This window comes from Xenopus tropicalis, chromosome 9, assembly GCF_000004195.4.
Source record: "Xenopus tropicalis strain Nigerian chromosome 9, UCB_Xtro_10.0, whole genome shotgun sequence".
Taxonomy (NCBI): domain Eukaryota; kingdom Metazoa; phylum Chordata; class Amphibia; order Anura; family Pipidae; genus Xenopus; species Xenopus tropicalis.
In genome coordinates this window covers 82171694-82186734 of record NC_030685.2, presented here as the reverse complement: position 1 = coordinate 82186734, position 15041 = coordinate 82171694, and the positions used below count along the sequence as shown (strand labels likewise).

The window sequence follows — 15041 nt, the reverse complement described above, 5'->3', positions numbered from 1 at the left end:
CCTCCATATTGACCCCCCCCATATTATTTTCTTTTGATTTTGAAGTGTGGGAGAGTGTTTGGGCCTCTGTCTACTTGAAATGCCATGGCCTGTTATAAAATCCCAGTCCAGAACTGATGATTTCCCATGTCCCCTAAAGCTTAGCGTCTCAGCAGCTGCTCAGAGTCCACTGAGCATGTGCAATGCCCCTGACACTGGCCTAACAAGATCCAAGATAGGGAGCTGCTGTGGATAATTCGAAAGCTGGGACCATTATTGTTATAGGGCTGCTGCACCTCTGGGCCAGTAATTTCAGTATATAAAGTACATCAATTCAATTTTTTTAGGCTTTAGGTCACCTTTAACTAACAAACACTGTTGCCTCTGATGCCATTGACCAGTACAAACGGGTTTTTATTTTTAAGAGCCAGTACAATAGTGAACTAGGCTGAGAAACAGCTTCTCTGGAATTACGTACAAAGGCGGGCGGCTATGCTGCGGGTAATATAGGGTTCTGATTCTGTCTTCCTTGTATGAAGCATCTGGAAGGGATCCAGCTTGTGCGCTTGTATGGGAATGATACTCTGCTATTGAGCTGCGCTTTTGTTTGGATTTTAGCTTGCGGGAGAGTAATTTGATTTATGGAGCTATGTTCTTATTCTGTATGCGACTATACACTGATCTAAGCAGCCAGCATTCAGCCAACTGCAGGTCATTGTTAGGGAATAAAGCAGAAAGGATTTGTTCTGTGTTAGATTTCGTATACACTGAAAAGATCGCCTTTCCCTTTATTTGCTGTTGCAAGATTGTAGGTTAAATTTCAGGAAGAATGAGCTGTGGGCTGCTCTCATTGCGGTGGTCAGGAATAGCATGGGAAAGAGAGCAGCCCAGCCACAGGAAGTAGGGAGAATCGGGCTGCAGAGACGCATTCAGGCACTTCTCTGCTGACTGAAAAACACACAAGGACAAAATGCCCCCTTGTGCCATAGCCCTGACGCCCGACTTAATCTTGTGAATTGTGTAAGTATCCTCGCCATTGGCATTTAAAGATAAAAGTCACACAGAAAGGGCGCTACTGGGCACATTGTGCTCACATTTCCCACAGCAATTAGTTAAGGGCAAATGGCACACAGTCTTCAGGTGCTTAGGGCGCCAACCTGACCACAACTACCCTGTGTGCCACTTCTAGCTGCCAGCCGGATACTGTACAATCAGCATGACACTCCTTATGGAGAATACACCAATAACCACAGTCACACTCCAGTGCGGCCCTTACCACATCCAGCGAGGAACAGCAGATCCCCAGAGAAGAGACAGTCTGGTCCATCTCCGGATTTTCCATCCAACACGTAAATCATGTGGCCCACAGTGTGACCCGGGGTGAAGTACGCCTGGAACTGGAGCCTCCCGACCGACAATTGCTCCCGATCGGACAGGGCACTGTGAGAAGGCAAGATAGGTGCGGCTAATGTAAATACAGGGCTGGCATACATCATAGTGCTATGATATAAAAGCAATAATCTGTAGAGTTTACAATCTACAAGGCGAGAGACAAGGGTGTCATGGGGGGTAAAAGAAGGGCCAGATATCCATAGCCCCACAGAGCTGGGTAGGCTCTTGATGCAATGCATTATGGGTCATATTCCCACGGATTAGTAGCATAAACAATGTTTATTTAGACAGGAACAAACAGAAGCCAATCCCCCAGGGTGACATGTACCTTAAGGAAACCATTCCGTTTCTCATTGGTGCTAGAGGAACAATCGCAGTCACAGGGCTGCTGCCTCCATTATGTCATAAAATTACTTGTAAGTAGGAAGCCGTGTTTGCCCGAGGAATTCTGGATAGGATGAGCAACTCTATAGAGCTAAACAAAGCCCCTCTCCCCCGTTTCCCTCATGTTTATCAGTAACTTGAGGTAGACATTTTGTGAGCTCCTTCCAAAGGCCTCCCCCTCCCCCCTCACACACACACACACATTCTGGCGCTCAGGCAGGGAGGCCTCTGTTCCTTGAGGCTTCTCATTCCTGTGGAGATACATACTGGTGTTCATTCTCACTACATACCACAGTGATAGTGGCTACTGGGCTCCTACAAGTGCTTTGCCCATCACACTAAAATGTACAGTTGTTTTGTGCTGCACTTGTCATTCCCCCCTTGTGTGACAGGAAATTCCGCCATATTAGATGTGGCCAACTTTCTGGAAAATAATCTTCCTATTTCTGTTATCTTTTTCCCTATTAATAACATTGGATGATAGATTCCAGCCAGAGGGTCACTGGTGAATCTGTCAGAACTCTGAATTAATGTTTATTGAGCAACATTCCCCAAAACGGTCTTTCCCTTCCTTCCTTGTAAATGTTTTTTTCCTCGACTTACTGTGTCTATAGACTGGTATCTGCCACCATTCCCTATATACTCTTGCCCAACCAGTCTGCTTCCTCCTCTTTTAGCTTTCCCACCCCTCTTTCAGTTTTCTTAACCCATCAACCCAGTTACAGGGCTGTCAACCCACCTGGATTTTCTAGAAATCACCCACATTAATACCCAACGTGGGGGCATAACTGGGCATGTTCATGCCTTTTACTGGTGCCACGCGCCCCATTAGGTCTTACCTTGATACAAACACAGGGTTGCATCAAGAGCAGGGGTGGGCAACCTACGGCTCGAGGGCTACGTCTGGCCCGTTGGTCTTTTTAATCCGGCCCGCCGAGGATTGGTGTGTCTCGCTTTGTCCCGACTCCGCAAGTCTCATCACGCAAGACTTGGTGTCAAGACTGCATGTAAGCACTGGCCTGTCTGTCAAATTTTAAAAGTCAATGTGGCCCCTGAGCCTAAAAGTTTGGCCACCCCTGATCAAGAGTATAATGAGCGCCCATTCTTTACAATATGCAGGGGGCACTGGACACTGAAGATGGTGATAGATGGTGTCACCTTGCTGCACATTTGTACCCAGTGGCACCGTGCAGAGAGGGACAGCTGTATAAAAGCAATAATAACAATCATTTATAGGCTTCACTCACTGTGTCAGTTCCGGGATGTCATCATAGGAGCTTCCATACACCCGACAAGACTTATACAGCCTCTTTAGTGCCTTGTTGCCTCCACTGTGATCCCTGCCAAACAACAAGACAAGCACATTTCATAAAATGAAAGCCTATGGCAGCTCCTGCTCGAATATAAACAAAATACGCAGAGAAGTAATTCCCTATGAACTCAAACTATACCCCTATACTTTACTAAGTGAAAGGATACAGCAGCTCCCACCCCTATGTATAAATACAACTGTACATAAAAGTAATGTCTTGGGCACACAAATATCCACACACCCTGTACGGTCTATTGACTGTCTGTTATACACAGAAAAAAACTAAACAGAAGGAAAACCATAGATCATCAAGATAAAAAAGCCTGTATTTTCCCGTGTTAAAAGCACCTGAGTTTCAATTATTAGGCCGCTAAACAGGTTTTGGCAAATGTCTTCATTTCTTTCAATGCATTGTCTCCAGTGTTTGCCTGCCTTACGCACACACTACCAGCACCTTCCCAAGCTTGCAGAACATCTAGACTTTCTGGTTATTCTTATGATCAAGGTTATAATAATAATAATTAGCAATCTGCGTAATACAACAAACATTCCCTTTTCAGCTGCCGACAATGAAATTAATTGAGCAACAGATTGTAACTGACCTAGTTTTATCGCTCTTGCTCACACATAATTACTTGACCACATGCCACTGGCTAGTAATTTATTGCAATTTGCCCCCCCCCCCAACATCACCAGATTTACATCTGCCACTGGAAGCAGAAACAGCATGAAAATGATCACCCCCACAAACGCTTGCTATAAGTAACTAGGACTGGAGTAAATGTTAGTGCTGCTATTGCAGATACTCATAATGCAAAATCTTATTTTTGGGTTTACATGCCCTTAAAGCCAGCTGGAGGAAACAGTTAAATCACTGCACCGTTACATACCAGCCTGTGCTATTTCTAATGGGACATTATATTATGTTTATAATTAAATCATCCCAGCTGTGACGGCAGGCTAGCGTTACAGGCTTCTGCTGCATTCTACTCATCCCATAAAGGCACGAACGCATCACGCTTTGTCTTTCTTTCACCCTTATGTAAAATATACTAATCTATTCCCCAGAGCCCATACTATGAGCTAAATTCACTTACCAGTGTTTGTGGGTGCACAAGATGGCCTCCAGCGTCACCCCTTCCCGCTCTAGGTAGGCCTGTAACATCATGAAGCCAGGGTGAGTACCAAACCTTTACATTTACACTGACTACAGGCCATAGACTGTGGGGTTTGCATATTTTAAATGTTATAATAAAGACTTTTTAAATTGAATTGTAAAATTCTCTGTTTGCAACTGTGAACCTTATTGATACCAGGCATTTTCTGCACTTCTAGGTTTTTTGTTTTTTTTTACAATAGAATAAGGATTGGAGAATATTTGAGCAAATATTTGCCCTTTTACAACATTTGAGCATTTTCAGTTACAGTTATACTATCCATGTAGTAAAAGGTGATAGTTCCAGTGTACCATTGTCCTAACCCACTACGTGCCACTAGCCTAACCCACTAAGTGCCACTAGCCTAACCCACTACGTGCCACTGGCCTAACCCACTACGTGCCACTAGCCTAACCCACTACGTGCCACTGGCCTAACCCACTACGGGCCACTGGCCTAACCCACTACGTGCCACTGGCCTAACCCACTACGTGCCACTGGCCTAACCCACTACGTGCCACTAGCCTAACCCACTATGTGCCACTAGCCTAACCCACTATGTGCCACTAGCCTAACCCACTATGTGCCACTAGCCTAACCCACAACGTGCCATTGGCCTAACCCAGAGGCTCCTAAATGATGGGGCTTTCCTACTACAACACCAAAAGCAAGGATGCCTAGCTTATGCACAATGATCTATTAATAGTAAAATATAAAAATGCTATTTTAGGCCCTGCCAGTTATGCCAATTAGCATACACACCCGGGTACTGGCACCCTACAGTCCAGGACAGCACAAGAAACAATAACCATAGTGTCACAGGGCTGCTGTACTTGCAATGCAACATCCCTATGCCAAGCACCATCAATATTACACCCAGTTTAATGGGAAGCCTCCTGGGCAGGTATAAAGGTTACAGCAGATAGATTTGTATGTAAGCAGCTTTATTATATCTGAGTGCACATTTCGCCTTAACCACTGTTCCATCACTCTTCAGCAAGAAATTTCCCCTTACTCCCACTAATACTACTGGGGTTACTGTCCCTCTGTGGCATTTCCTCCCTCTCTCCCTTATCCTTTGTGATTCCTCGCTCTTCCCTCGATCCAGTGCATCTCTCAGCACTGCCTCCTGGCTCTCTCTTCCTCTTCATCATCGCAGACCTGTCCCCGAGTCCCCCATCTTCTCCATTCTCCGACCCCCTTTCATTTATCTTCGGCTCCCTTTCATGTCCAGCCCTGCACGGTGGCCCCTTCCTGCTGCTGCTGTCTGTTTATACTGATTAAATGCTCTGGATTAGAAGTACAAAGCAAGGATGGGAAGCGGCTATTGCTGCGCAACGTCCAAAAATAACAGCAGCTCATGGAGGGGCCGGGGGGGTTGTCATTCAACAGGTCCTGAGATCAGAAGAACTGGGTGGGGGAATCTAATCTCATGCCAGGAACCTTCCTCACTCACCCACATTTAGAGAGGGTCCCAGAGGACAATATACGGAATGTTGGATATTTTCCATGCAGTTTGCCCAACCTGGGCAGTGGGAATGTGACACAGGGCAGCTCCCACCGATGTACAGGGGATATAAAAAGTCTACACACCCCTGATAAAATGTCAGGTTCCTGTGCTGTACAAAAATGAGACAAAGATAAATCATTTCAGAACTTTTCCCACCTTTAATGTGACCTATAAACTGTACCACTCAATTGAAAAACAAACTGAAATCTTTTAGGTGGAGGTAAGAAAACAAAAAAAAAAACTAAAATAATGTGGTGTGTAGACTTTTTATATCCACTGTATCATGCCACATGTGTATACACAGGGCCAGCTACAACAACATTTCATGCAGCGTTAAAGTCAGATATATTATCCATGGCTCCATAGGACAAAAAAGACTGGGTGGGGCATTGCTTTGACAGTAGATAAAAGATGGCGGATCTCGTAGAAAACATACTGTATTGCCTTGAGTATTGTACCAAATAGAACATTTCTGCATGAAAGGAGCATAATGGTGCTAAATACCAGTGACAAGAGACAGCTAGTGGCTCATACCATGTACTGTGGCCCAACTTGGCCATGCAGCTATGTGCCAGGTTTCCATTATTGCAAATGACAGGCTGTATGGCTTGGGGGTCCCATCATTTTTCAGATTTCATTAAACCATACAACTATAGATTTAATGTTCCAGTAGGAACTTTCCTGTGATCTTTGGGATATCATACCAGCAACCAACATGTTGTATAAGGTATTATTGCCCCACTACATGTAGCAGGTTGATAATATCTTATACAGCATGTCGGAGGGCCAGATTAAATTAAAATGATGATATCATATACTGAATTCTATGGAGCCACTGAGTAGACTTGGGGCCACATCTGGCCTGCAACCTCTGGTTGAACAGCCCTGATTTGGACAAAAATGTGACCGTAACGATTAGTTCATGAACAGCCATTAGCTGCAAACCACATACTTAATTGGGGCTTTGCTTCCCCTTTAAAATGATCAACTCTCTTGCTTTGGCAGACGTTCTGCTGGACAGAAATATCATTGTCTAATCCATATATGTCAAACACAAGGCCCGGGGGCCAAATCCGGCCCACCTGGCAGTTTTATGTGGCCCTTGGGGAGTGTGTCTGACCATCCAGCCTGATCAATTTCCATTTTCCTCACATAGTAACTGAGACTAAGGGGTATATTTATCTTGCTGTGTAGAGAGTGGAGTGAGCAACATCACCGGTAATGTCTTACTCCACTTTTTACACATTGTGATAAATATAACCCTTAGTATCTTACTAAGTATATTAATAAAAAATTTGGCCCCTGACTTAGCCTGTGTTTTAGATTTCGGCCCCCTTATGTGAGTTTGACACCCCTGGTCTAATCCATAAAAAAATAGTAACACCGGCCCATTGGCAAACAATGAATGTTGTCCAACCTTGGTAACCCCAAAACCAACGCGGTCTGCAGTCGCGCGTGCCCATAACGAGCCAACATTTCAGGAGCTTTAGTGCAGCAGATGGTGTTCTGCATGGAAAGAGTTAAACCAACGAGCTGATGGAAACACAGGTTCTTTTCATTCAGCCGAGAATTCAAAACAAACAACTCACTTTCCCTTTTTTCACGCTGAGTGTGTGATACTTTCCGTACTCTGAGCTCTGAACTCTATTGTTTCCCGAGGCCCCTAAAGACTGGGTTCAGCTCATGTAACAGTGTGATCCCTGCCTGGAACTGACTCAGTCCGAATTGTGAGCCCAGACGCCTCCCATCAGCAGCACCGCAGCAGTGTCGGGGCACCCGGGGGCACGCAGATAGGAATCCCCAGGTAGCTCAGTTGGAGCACAAAGCAGGAGATTTTGGCACCCGTAGGATACAGAGCGAGCGTCAGTGTCTATTCAAATATCACATACAATAACAAGCAATGAGCTTTATCAGTGCAAAGGGAGGGGGAATCTGGAATAACTGGGGCGGTCAGCATTTTTGTCCAGACCACCACACTGACCCCTACCTCTAGGGAGGCGCACTTAATTGTTATAACATTTGTAAATTCCAGATACAAACTGCAAGCTGCAAAATGTCTTTCCCCGGTCATAAATGTAGGTCTGACCCGGATTCTTTAAGGGGAAATCCACCTGACAACTTATACAATGATGTAGACCAGTGCTGTCCAACTTATTACATGTAGCGGGACAATAATAGCAGCATGTTGGAGTTCTACTGAGAGACATGGGGCCAAAAAAAAAATTCCCCCTCTGGCCCGTGGGCCTCTCGTTGGACAGCCCTGATACAGACAAAAAATGCAGCTAAAACTATTGGCTTATGAACAGCCAATAGCTGTAGATCACATCCATAGGCTAATATAGGCCTCAGCCAATGACATTTTTCAAATGGTTCAATCAATATTTGGCTTAGTCCACCTTTTTTTGGCCAACCATTTGGTTGGACCCCTTTAGCTTGTAACTAGGTTACAGATATAGGAAACTTATTTGGGTATCAGACTGGGCCCCCCAAGGTTTGGGAACCACTAAGCTAAAGGGTCAAACATCTACAGTTTAACTGAGCTCCCCCCTACCTGTACAGTTAGAGGGTCAGAAGGGTCCACAACGGCAGCCAGGCTGGACGCGGTGTCGATAATCAGGTAACTGTAGTTATCAGAAAGGACAGGAATGGGCACCACTTTAACCCCTGGAAGGAAAGAACACAGAGGTTACACATCACTGAGCAGGCTCTGTCCTTGAATGAATTGAATTTAGCACAAACAATGTATAATGTGTATAAAGCTAAAACTCCTATATTATGCCTGCAAAAGGGCAGATAAAACAGGGTTTGGGTGGAGTTCCCCTTTAATAAACACTGATATGTAAAAAAAAAAAAAAAAAACCTATGTACGCCCAATCAGCATGGGATAAAGCAACAACAAGCCGAGATCCCGTGATGGATCATAATTCACTATTAATCCAAACAACAGTAAACAGTTTATGGAAGGAGCTGGAGCCCCTGATGAACAGAAGGCTGTGGAGCTGGGGGGAAATCTGTAAATACTGAGCTTTTTCCCATAATCTGGTTGAGTTCCAGGAAGTGGTGAGATAGCGGCATTATAACAAGCGCTGAGCATGATCTGCTTCTTACCGAGGCGCTAGTTCCCAGAATGGGCCACAGATGCGCGGCCGCAGTACAGAGACTGTAAGAGTTGGGCCCCTGGTACGGGATCCCTTGTGGCCTCAGAACACTTTGAGAGTTGACAGTTACAGCGATGGAATAGTAACTGTCAGTCCAGAGGGAAAAGGACCTCTTAATTCCAACCCAGTTAAGTCAGATTTACTTACACATAAAAAAAGCCACTAAGTCACCATTTCTTAGAAGTGTTTAATATTTAAACACTTTTAGTTTCACTCTGAATAGGTTCCCTTGTTCTACAGCTCACCCTACGCCAGCGTCCTGTATAGGGGCAGGAGTTATAAATATCCCCGCTGGGCTACAACACAGGCATTATTTAGGTAAAGGAATCCAATCCAACTGGCCAATCAGAGGATCCCCTGGTGAGTCTAGGCCCTAGTGCGCCACAGCCTAGAAGAATTACCATCAGCACTTACATTGGTCCAAGGGGTATACTTATCATGTTATGTAAAGAGTGGAGTAAAACATTACCGGTGATGTTGCTCATAGCAGCCAATCAGATGCTTTGCTTTGGTTTTCTAACTGTTGAAATCTAATGGTGGATTGGTTGCCCTGGGCAACATCACTGGTAATGCTTCACTCCATTTTTTACACAGCATGATAAATATACCCTTAGGCTTATGTTAAAGTGCCCCCAGGGTGTCAGGTACTCTGTTGGGCCCTTGGTGACCTAGTCCAACATAGACTCCATATAAGATGGATCCAGATGAGAACCTCAGGCCTCATTCACAACTGAACATGCACAATTGCATTACTGCCATAATACACAGCAACTGATCTAGTTGAACTAGACCACATCACATTTGAAGAGTGACTATTCTCCCCCTCTGTCTTTCCCCCCTTAAGGGGAAAAAAAATCTAACCTGACTCCTAAATGCTAACCAGGATACACCTATTTGCGATGTAAGGTTATCCCACCCTTTCTTGAAAGGATCCACTATATCTGCCGTTAGGTAAGAAGAATTCTGTTAAAACAGGAGTATTTTTATTTCTACTCTGTACCCAGGTAACCTTACCACTTTAACTCGCAATGCACGCCTCATTCCAAGAGAAAAATCAGAGCATTTAGGCCACACCAACATCTTAATAAACCTCGCCCATTTACTGGTAAGCCCCACCCCTTACGGGTCATGTCATGATTTTATTTGCCTTTACAATGTTTATCCTCCTTGTGAAGTGGCTGGAGGCACCGAGTACCTGTGTAAAAGGTTGGGAAATGTGAAGCTGGCAAAAACAACTTTGCACGGAGCCCCCTTATTTGTCAATGATTGCCACCAAATGCCGACAGTGAATGCTGGGAATCTGGCCAGCTGCGCGGTGCAAACTGCCAGCTGGCAAGGAGAGATCATTGTGGTTAAACCGCTACAATGGAGCCTTTTCACAGTTAAATCTATTGCGACACCATGCATGACAGTGCATCTTTACAGGCCTCTGGATAAATATTTAACCCTGTGGGTGCCAAACGGTTCTGCAGCATGTCAGAGGGTGCTACAACTCCCAGCACCCTATGCCATGCACTGAATTAAAAGCAAACAGCAGCCTGTAATACAGGTAAATAGGCAGCTTCATGTTGCAGCAGTGCTTAACTTCCCCTTTAAATAAGGTTCCCAAATATTTCTTTCCTGTTGGCTGTATAGAGAGCAGAACACAAACACTCATTTGGTCTCACATCTAGGAGGCAGCCCCAATGTTAAAGCAAGTTGCAGATAAACTTCCAAGGGGAAACACCTGTCTGGAATGCGGAGACACAGCCGAAGCCCCCCGCAGACCCTCGGCAGGAAGAAGAACAATGAGCTGAAGGAGCGACCCCACGTGCGCACAGACACGCTTGGGATGCAGGGACACAAGCAGTAAATGGAGTTCCTATACGTTCAGCATGTCCTGTCTCCTTACCGCTGAATACGAAGGCTTGGGCGGACGAGTGCCCGTGGGGATAGCGCTCACGTGCTTTCTTTAGCTGCCGCTTGTAGAAGAGGTAACCCAGTCTGGTCTTAGTGTAAAGGCTGTAACTGAGAGTAAGGAGAGAAGGGCATTAGTATAATAATAAAATAGACAAAATAACAATAATAGAATAATGCAATAAAGAGAGAGTTTATATCATTTATAGTTTGGCCCCATAGGGAAATGAGCAAACCAAATATTGCAGGGATCCCCAACCTTTCTTACTCGTGAGCCACAGTCAAATGTAAAAAGACTTGGGGAGCAACACAAGCACCATAAAAGTTCATGGAGGTGCCAAATAAGGGCCTCTATGCACCCTATCAGCTTACAGGGGCTTTATTTGGTAGGAAATCTTGTTTTTATGCAACCAAAACTTGCCCCCAAGTCAGGAATTCAAAAATAACTCCCTGGTTTGGGGGCACTGAGAGCAACATCCAAGGGGTTGGGGAGCAACATGTTACCCCTGAGACACTGGTTGGGGATCACTGGTATATTATATACATATATATGTCATATATCGGTATCACAAGCAACAGGACACTGGGCATTATTTCCACATATTACCAACAGCTGGGCACAGATGTGGGCAGTGCCTAGCAACTGTGGAGCAGCATTCCCCTGCACAGAGACTGGCAGTAATGGGATTGAAGCCGAATGCAGTCCCTTTGCCTTGCGGAGCTTGCAATCTAAGCTTGCTAGGTAAACCCCACACACACAAATGTAATCAATGAACAGCCTCTTTGAAATCTTTCAATACCTGCCAATAGTAAAGGCCCGATCCGCTCGCTTGGCAATGTCGCCAAGCGAGCGGATCTTCTCCCAATATCACCCCCTACGGGTGGGCGATATCGGGAGAATAAAGGGTAATTCGGTCGTTTGCCCCTGGGGCCAAACGATCGAATTATAATGGCGGGTATAGGCAAAGTCAGTCCAGGGGCCTCATCAACGAGCCGATGCGGTCCCCGATCAGAGTAGATTTTTTAACTTGTCCGATCAAGATCTGGCCGATTTCAGGCCAGATATCGGTCAGGCAGTCCTGTCGGTAGTGCCCATAGATGGGCCAATTAGCTGCCGAATCAGTCTAAGGGACCCATATGAGCAGCTACTATCGGGCCGTGTATGGGGACCTTTAGGCTGCAGCATCCCCCTAATCACTTCTCACTCCTGTAACCCACTCAGCCCCCCCCCCCTCAGGAATTTGCTTTGGCTGTTGGCTCCTGGGCATGCTCAGTTCTTCTCAGCTCAGATAACTAAACACACCCTCCAGTCTAGCAGCCAATGAAGAGATGGCATTGCTGGTCCCCATAGAAACTCAGCTCTAGCTGTCTGCTCCTATGTTTTTCTCCTAACCTCCTCTCCTGAGCTCAGCTCAACCATTACAGTGCTCAAACAAAGTAGAACTTTAACCACAGACAGTTCTGCCTGGGTGAGGCTGAATTCTTGAAGGACTTTATGCTGAATAAGGGTATTTGTGCATGTATGCTGTTTGCAGATTTAAATGTAATTGATGATGTGTCAGAGGAATAATGGCCACCAGGTGAAAGCTGCTATTTGTTATAGGAAAATGTGATGTTGCTGGCAAACAGAGGGGATATATGCAGTACATATCATTCAATTTGGGTGGGGGAGACCTATAAATTAACCCTTAGTATGTTTTTGTTTTATTGCTTATCTTTATATTTAGGCCTCCCCTACATTCCAAGGTCTCACTCAAACCGCTGCTTGGTTGCTAGGGTAATTTAGACCCTAGCAACCAGATAGCTACTACTGGAGAGCTACTGAACAAAAAGCTAAATCATTTCAAAACCACACATAAAAAAATAAGACCAACTGCAAACTGTATCAGAATATCACTCTCTACATCATACAACAAGTTAATTTAAAGTGATACTGACACAAATTGAACAACAAATTGAACAACAGTCAGTGAATAATGCTCTTAATGTTTCCTGTAAGGGTTGCTCACACTTCAGAATGTGTAAAAAATTCAATATTTTTATTTCATGTCCGTAGTTGTCTAATTCCGTCCCGGCGCCTTCCCTAAATTCTATTAAATGGTTACTGATCCTCCTGGCGGATTCGGCAGTGCAGTAAAATGCCACTAATCCCTGGTCCCCTGCCATAATCCTTCCCATCAGGGAGACTAATCCTTTTTTACGAGAAGCAATTCCATTTTTTAGGTGAACTTTCCCTTTAAGGTTGTCAGTTCTCACTTGGGGAGCCGAAATCTCTTACGACGGAGGAACAGGTAGGGTGGCAGGGAAGGGGCCCCCATTCAGATTAGAAGTGACAGTTTGCCGCCAGTATAGGGAACAGTAAGTGACAGCTCCGCTCCCTGCAGAGATCAGTATGACAGCCCCAGTGCCAGGCAGCTGAATGCAGGGGGGGCAGATCTCCCGCTCCCACACAGCCCCCCTACCCCTCTGCCCCATCAATGTCACCCACATTTCAGCTCAGTCTCCGAGAGGTTTTTGAGTTCATGGAAATAGGAGGGGGAAAGTCGGAGGCATGTAAAGCCCCGGTCACTGCACAATGTTTTATTGTGAGCAGGGGGTGCAGCGCTTTATGCGAGCGATTGTTCAATTGTCTGACCCAGCAATGGGGGGAAAAATAAAGGAGAGGGACAGCCCTTTCCCACACACACACACAATACACAATGTGTGGCTTTCTGGAATCTCTGCTCTCAGCCAGCCAACTGCCGAATGCAGGACCCTCCGAGCAGCTTCTCTGGCAGCGGCAGTGGGATTAATACTGGTGCACAATAGGCAATAGGTCGATTCCAAATGCACAAGATTTGTAAATATAAAGGTGCCCACCCTTGCCCCGGCAGACTCCAGGGAGTCAATGGCCTCTGCAGTTATTTACACCTTTTTATATGGTCTAATTTAATAATAAGCACAAAATCTTGTAACCTATAGCAACCAATCATATATTTTAGCGATGCACTGAATCCAGGATTCGCTTTGGGAATCCGCCAAGATTCGACCTTTTCCAGCAGGATTCGGATTCAGGTGCATCCGCGCTTCTGGCCGAACCGAATCCAAATCCGTAAAATCACATGACTTTTTATCACATAAACACGGAAGTTGAAAATTTTTCACTGCGCAAATTAGGCCATGGAAGGGTTAAAGCCGCACAGTGAAAAATTTTCAACTTCCGTGTTTATGGAACAGATTTGGTTCGGCTGAATCTTTTACGAAGGTTCTGCCGAATCGGAAAATAGTGGATCCGGTGCATCCCTAATAGATTTGCTTTCAGTAAATGCTAACTGCTCATTGGTTGCTTCGGGTTAACCTGTTGGTATAGGATTTTTGGGGGACCAGTGGGCCCCAGACTAATTTGCATATCTAATATACAGGTATGGGATGTATTATCCAGAAACCGGTTATCCAGGAAGTTCCAAATTACAGGAAGGCCATCTACCATAGACTCCATTATAAGCAAATCATTTTTAACAATGATTTTCTTTTTCTCTGTAATAATGTAACAGTTCCCTATACTTGATCCCAACTAAGATATAATTACCCCTTATTGGGGGCAGAACAGCCCTATTGGGTTTATTTAATGGTTAAATGATTCCCTTTTCTCTGTAATAATAAAACAGTACCTGTACTTGATCCCAACTAAGATATAATTACCCCTTATTGGGGGCAGAACAGCCCTATTGGGTTTATTTAATGGTTAAATGATTCCCTTTTCTCTGTAATAATAAAACAGTACCTGTACTTGATCCCAACTAAGATATAATTAATCCTTATTGGGGCAGAACAGCCCTATTGGGTTTATTTAATGGTTAAATGATTCCCTTTTCTCTGTAATAATAAAACAGTACCTGTACTTGATCCCAACTAAGATATAATTAATCCTTATTGGGGCAGAACAGCCCTATTGGGTTTATTTAATGGTTAAATGATTCCCTTTTCTCTGTAATAATAAAACAGTACCTGTACTTGATCCCAACTAAGATATAATTACCCCTTATTGGGGGCAGAACAGTCCTATTGGGTTTATTTAATGGTTAAATGATTCCCTTTTCTCTGTAATTATGTAATAGTTCCCTATACTTGATCCCAACTAAGATATAAATAATCTTTAATGGAGGCAAAACAATCGTAGGGGTTTATTTAATGTTTAGATGATTTTTTAGTAGATTTAAGGTATGGAGATCCAAATTACAGAAAGATCCCTTATCCAGAAAACCCCAGGTACT

At 44.6% G+C, this 15041-nt stretch overlaps 1 protein-coding gene across 2 annotated transcripts in view; it reads right to left on the bottom strand.

Moving 5' to 3' along the window:
• Nucleotides 1-15041, bottom strand: part of pnkd (PNKD, MBL domain containing) — a 45978-nt gene that overhangs the window by 6297 nt on the left and 24640 nt on the right. For both annotated transcript variants that reach the window (XM_012969999.3, NM_001113019.1), the window contains 5 exon segments: nucleotides 10784-10899; nucleotides 8286-8398; nucleotides 4165-4223; nucleotides 3003-3095; nucleotides 1256-1419 (listed from right to left, as the gene is read on the bottom strand). In XM_012969999.3, coding sequence (XP_012825453.1) covers nucleotides 1256-1419; nucleotides 3003-3095; nucleotides 4165-4223; nucleotides 8286-8398; nucleotides 10784-10899 — 545 coding nt within the window.